The sequence below is a fragment of the Lolium perenne genome, chromosome 4, assembly GCF_019359855.2.
Source record: "Lolium perenne isolate Kyuss_39 chromosome 4, Kyuss_2.0, whole genome shotgun sequence".
NCBI classification, from domain to species: domain Eukaryota; kingdom Viridiplantae; phylum Streptophyta; class Magnoliopsida; order Poales; family Poaceae; genus Lolium; species Lolium perenne.
The window spans coordinates 391,621,622-391,627,129 of record NC_067247.2 but is presented as its reverse complement, the minus strand read 5'-3'; the positions used below and the strand labels follow the sequence as shown (position 1 = coordinate 391,627,129).

Below are 5,508 nucleotides of genomic sequence, written 5' to 3'. Positions count from 1 at the left end.
TAGCCTCGCTTCGCCTCTTCTTCTATATTTTCTCCTGAAACGGAGCACGAGTTGTTGACGCAGTCCAACGGCTTATTCAGTTGGCACTGATATCCCCATAGATTTTCAAGTTCTCACTCTACAAGCTCCATTAATTTTTATTTACAACACTATATACTATTATACAACGCATAAAAATAATAATGTTTTAATAATGTACAATGTGTTCTAATTTGTTGCGCAATTTTACCTACTTAATTTAATTTTTAATCTACTATTTTATACTCCATTGGATATAGAAGAAGTGTGTGGATATCAATTACTCAAACTTGCACGTCTAAATAGGTCTCATATCTAGATTCACATTTGAAGGCCTGTTTTTATCTTTCCTTCTCGTATGCCAATATCATCCATTCTTTCTACACTTACACCTCTAGGAGAAAGAGCTCGTGCCATTTTTCACGATTTTTAGAACGTGAAATCGATTGTTCTAATATTCAAAATTTCAAGCTACCTATAGCTCGAGCTCTAAAGTGAATTTTCCCAATTTTGGCAGCAAATATAAACCAGTGAAAGTATGTATATGGAAGTGGGTAGTAACAATTAACACTTTTTAATAGCATCTAATGCACTTTTTAGTGAATCTAATGAATATTTTAATTATATCTCTTACACATATACAAAGATCTGGAGCTATCGCACCCGCACCAAATCATACCAAATCAGACTTATTCATGGTGTTTGTTCTTGGAGGAATTGAGGGCCTGTATTTGTGCATCTATCGCGAGCTAAAAAAATCAGTCAAGCACAGCCGCAGAGGAATTAGGCATTTGGCGGCCGACCAACTACGCGATCTCTCCCTTCAGAAAACGGCGCTTGAGTACCAAAAGGCAGCGCAGTCAGCCACCGCGTCCCAGCGGCGCCCCATGGCCGTCCTGGTGCGCGCAAGCTGCTCGTGCACGGCAGCCCCAACAGTCGCCAACTCCGTGCCCCCGTCGTGCAATGAACCGACGATTTCAGCAGCAGTGTCCATGGACTTCGGTCAGCGCCTCTTCGGGACTGAGGTTGGTGACGGGATCCGTCCAGCCGGGGCGCTATCTGGAAAGGTAGCTGAGTTGCGCCTTGACCCTCAGCAGGGCAGCATGATGGAGAGTAGGCAGGTCGCTCCGGGAGGCGTCCATCCTCCAGCGAGGACGCATGAGGAGAGGCGGGATGGACGGGCTCGAGGAGTGGCATGGGCCGATGCGCAGGTTCCTGCCATCTGCCACGCGCATTGAGAGCGGGGCGGAGCTGGATCTATGGGATTTTTTCTGTCGATGCAAGTTATTTTTTAGACGGACGAATCAGTATGAACTCGCGGGTGGCATAGGTGTAATTTTTTTGAAATTTAGGGGTAGTTTGAAGTTGGATGAAACTTTTGGCAGAAACCTTAGCTCCTTTATTATTAATTAGGTATAGATTGACATGGGTTTGACTAGATTGGATTATATGACATAGTAAAACAAGTTTAGAAACTTCCGTGCTAATATAAATCTCAGTTATGTCTAGATTCGGATGTATATAGACACATTCTAGTTGACCAAGACATGCTTTAACCTTCTATGGTGTCAACCAAAACGCGTAGGGGGGGGAGGGGGTCTGGTTACCTCGATGGCGGCTTCATGCAGTCATACTCGGCATCCTTGCGGGTCACGTCGAGGACGCCGGGGGTGCTGCGGTTGCGGTGGACGTCGTCGTCGAGGAAGCACATTTGGGGCGGTCGATGATGGGTTCGGGTAAGCAGAACTGAGACGAGGGAATCGGTGAAGCAGATCCGGTGCAGTGCACGTCGTCGTTGGTGAAGCGGATCAGGTACGGCAGACGAGGGAGTCGGTGAACTCATATCCAGTGCAGTGCACGGCGGCGTTGGTGAAGCGGATCTGGTGCTGTGGACGAGGGAGTCGGTGAAACAGGTCCGGTGCAGTGCACGGCGGCGTTGGTGAAGCGGATCTGGTGCTGCGAACGAGGGAGTCGGTGAACTCAGGTAGATTGGTGGGTGAGAAGTGTATGATATGGAGGTGAGGCGGTAGGCCGGCTAAGTACGGCTGGGATATTCCGGTGCGGTGGTCCGGCAGGTGAGAGATGGGCCTGGAGTATTGCGATAGATTTTTGGGGGAAATGGGGAAGACGAAAGGAAGGCGGTAGACTATATCAGAGGGGATGTGTAAATTACGAACGAGACCCCAACACGCGCGGCTTCACTTGTGTGCCATTGGGTCATTGGTAATAGGGGTCGAATGGGAATTCGAATAGTTGACATTTCGGATACGAAATATATGTATGGAGGCGGGAGTTTTGGCGCTCAACTCGTATTTTGAATCTCGGATAAAAATTCCTTCTTCCTCAACCGCCCCCTTCCCTCAGTGGGTAACAAGGAGTCGCTAAGGTGATGTCACCTCCTTCTCTCTTTAGAATCTTGGATGATAATGATAATGATAATGTTGAAGAAGAAGATATAATCACCGGCTTGTTTAAAGTAAATGTTCTCTTTGTGGTGATGCTTTTGCCAAGTTCGATTTCTTAATGGATATCGTTGCTTCACGTGACGAGTCCATTGAGGAATTGACATCTCATATTGAAAATGAGAAGCGGAGATTCAATCTCTGTCGTGGTATTAACGAATCAGATGCTACATGGGTAGCTTACAGATGGTGGTTGACGATGATGACATTGGAGCACCTGGACGAGATTGGTACACGACATGATGTACCCAGGTTCGGCCCCTCTCGGTGGAGGTAAAAACCTACTCATGTTTGATTATATTGATGTCTATATGGTTTAGAGTGTTGCTGGCGGTGTAGATGGAAGCTATGAAGGCTATGGCGGCTATGAGGATGAATGAGATCGTCCCCTCTATGTAATCCTAGTCAAGCCTTATATAGATGACTTGACCTAGGGGTTTGCATCATGCGGGCGAGTCATCTAAAACCCTAGTCGACTACCACCGTTGATCCCTTGCATGTTCTCCACGATGGTCCTGATGGATCGACTGGATAGAGTCATCGGCCAAACGGTCAAAAGCTTCTGTCGGAGGAGAGCGCGCCACCGGGAGTCTCCATGAAGTGTCTGCGCTGAAGACGCTTCCGCCGGCCAGTCCCCAAGCAGATGCCACCGCATCGGGAGGCTAGGGACAAACGACTCGCTCGATCTCGAAGATCTCCAAAGGGCTTAAGTTCAATCCCAAGTAAGGATTCTTTCTTGTTTTGTTGTATTGCTTTCTTTGGGCGGATCTGAGATTTATCCTTTCTCAGGGCCAAAGCTATGATGCTTGGTGGCGACTCCACCCCTTTTTCCATGGCAACTCCTTCGCCGGCCACGGTCATCACTGCGAAGCCGTTGGCTATTGCCCCGCCATCTGTGGTGGCGAACTAGTTTGCGCTTGGCTCCTACTACACTCCTTTCGCGCTGTTAGGAGCGGTTGGTCCTAGGGCTCCGCCTTCCGCAGCTACTCCGAGTGCCATGGCTACAGGATCTCTTGTCTCTGTTGCGCAACGAGATGCAAGCTCTGTGCCTCGGCCTTCGGTGATGGTGGATACGAACCCCCAAGCGGGGTTGGAGAAGGTTGCGGAGACCAGAGCTATCGGCTCTGGTCAGAAGATACGTGCTGACACCGGGGCCGGGGGCTCCGGTTTGACTATTGTTGCAAAGTCGGGGATCACTCCTGATTCCGGCAAAGGAAATCTTGATGCAGTCGCTCTGGTGGCGACTAAGAAAACACCAAGCACGCTGGCCGTTGAAGGAGTCGCTTCGGTGACATCCTTCAAGTCAGCTATGGAAATTGCTGGGAAGCTCCACCAGGTCAGTAGTTTCATAATTTGGTTGCGCCAAGATATGCCTAGTAGTAGCCCCCAAGTCTCCTGATGATTGATTGTGGAAGTCAATTGGAGATCTGTCCTTCATGTCTTCGCAAGCCCCCATGTGTCAGTATCTTCATGTTTTCCATTCACTTGTCGATTGTAGGTGGAGCTTGACACTGTGAACGCCGAGCTGGATGCTCTAAAGCGCCAACTTGCTGTTGAGCAAGAGAGAAATCTAGGCCACTCGAAAGAGCTGGTTAATCTTTGTGAGAAGCATGAGCAGGCCATGATTCGCCTTCGTGAGGAATTGTCGTCAGCTCTGGAGGCGGCAAAGGATGGCTAGGGCAAAGCAGAGTCTGTGTTGAAGAATCTGAAGGATAACTCTGACGTCTAGATGAAGTGCATCAAAAAACTGGAGGAGGGTCAACTGAACGGTGTCAACGAGGCGCTACAAAAAGCCTTCCCCCAGTTGCTTGGTAAGCTTGACTGAATCTTTGCATTTTTATTTTTAGATAGTCACTTGTCATATTTATGATCTTGCTCTGCTGTTGCAGGCGCTGACCTCTTGTCACTCGCTCGCAAGGTTTTTTTTCTCGGTAGGCAAAAAATATCGGTGGGTACCGGTATTTCAGAAATTTTGGAAATACCGGCAAAATACCTGCCGAGATTTGTCAAACCAACTCACTATTTTGTTCAAAATTTATATAATTTTTTTTAATTTGACCAAATTATTTAAATACCCGAGAATTTCGTTCGGTATTTCTTTTTCTCGGTGGTAACCGGTAAAACCGGTTTTCGCCGAAATCTCGGAAATTCCGGCCGAGAAAAAAAAACCTGCTCGCTCGGGATGATCGGCTTTCCTTTGTTTGGAAACGAACGGAGGAAATTGATCACGCCCTGATCTCCATCCTTCAGTACCTTGCACCCGACGAGCCTCTTCCAAAGGAGTTCGAGCCCTTCCTGGTGGCACTATAGGACGTTCCCATCATTGTTTACTGGTGGAAAAGGTCATCCTATTGCGGCAGTATCACCCAGGCTCTCACGTATACTTGCTCCCATCACCCCAACGCTGCGATTCCAGTGATTTCGCTTGGGTTTATCGGCGATGGCAGTGACGAGAGTCGGAGGGAAGCTGATGCCGCCCTTGAATTAATATTGCAAGTTGTTTAGTGCCCGTATCCAGAGGGAAGTTGATATGGACTCGTTCTATCCGTCGGAAGGCCCTCCAGAAGATCTTGGCAAGAGTGAGCTGCAAGTTGACTATGCTTCGTCGACTCCCTTTGGTACTCTCCGCGAGGGTCGCCTCTACAACTCCAGGCCGAGGTTTGTCGGGGAGCCGGAGGATTCGAGTGATGAAGAAGCCCCCGAGACGGAGATGGAGTCGACTGATACTGCTCGCGTTCCTAGGGAAAACAATTCTTTTTAAACAGAAGGCCTCACGGCCCGGCTTTATAAATAAAGCCCTCCTGGCAACGGTACATGCAAGTTAAAGTTATACAGATCATACACGCACACACGCCCACACGCCCAAGGCGTCACAAGTACGACCCTCCCAGGTCTAGAAGGCAAACAACCCACACGATACAAAGCCGAACGGCACAGCTCAGCGGGCTCAACCAAAGTAGATAGAAGCTGAAGCAAGATCTTGGTCAAGTCGCCGCCTGGGTCCTCCGCTACTCAGCCCGTAGTCGCG

At 48.7% G+C, this 5,508-nt stretch overlaps 1 protein-coding gene across 1 annotated transcript; it reads left to right on the top strand.

Annotated features, from left to right (window-relative positions):
• Positions 1-2,919: 2,919 nt before the first annotated feature.
• On the top strand, positions 2,920-5,230 carry LOC127297500 (uncharacterized). The gene is made up of 3 exons (XM_051327822.2): positions 2,920-3,816; positions 3,979-4,291; positions 4,370-5,230. The coding sequence occupies exons 1-2, from the start codon at positions 3,478-3,480 to the stop codon at positions 4,156-4,158; spliced, it is 519 nt and encodes a 172-aa protein (XP_051183782.1). The 5' UTR covers positions 2,920-3,477; the 3' UTR covers positions 4,159-4,291; positions 4,370-5,230.
• Positions 5,231-5,508: the final 278 nt, after the last annotated feature.

What these genes read in the sequence shown, in the direction of transcription:
- LOC127297500 (XM_051327822.2), top strand. Translation starts at nt 3,478, where the DNA reads ATGGCTACAGGATCTCTTGTCTCTGTTGCGCAACGAGATGCAAGCTCT. An exon ending in TTGCTGGGAAGCTCCACCAG is followed by an intron (nt 3,817 to 3,978) that starts GTCAGTAGTTTC and finishes TGTCGATTGTAG; the next exon opens with GTGGAGCTTGACACTGTGAA.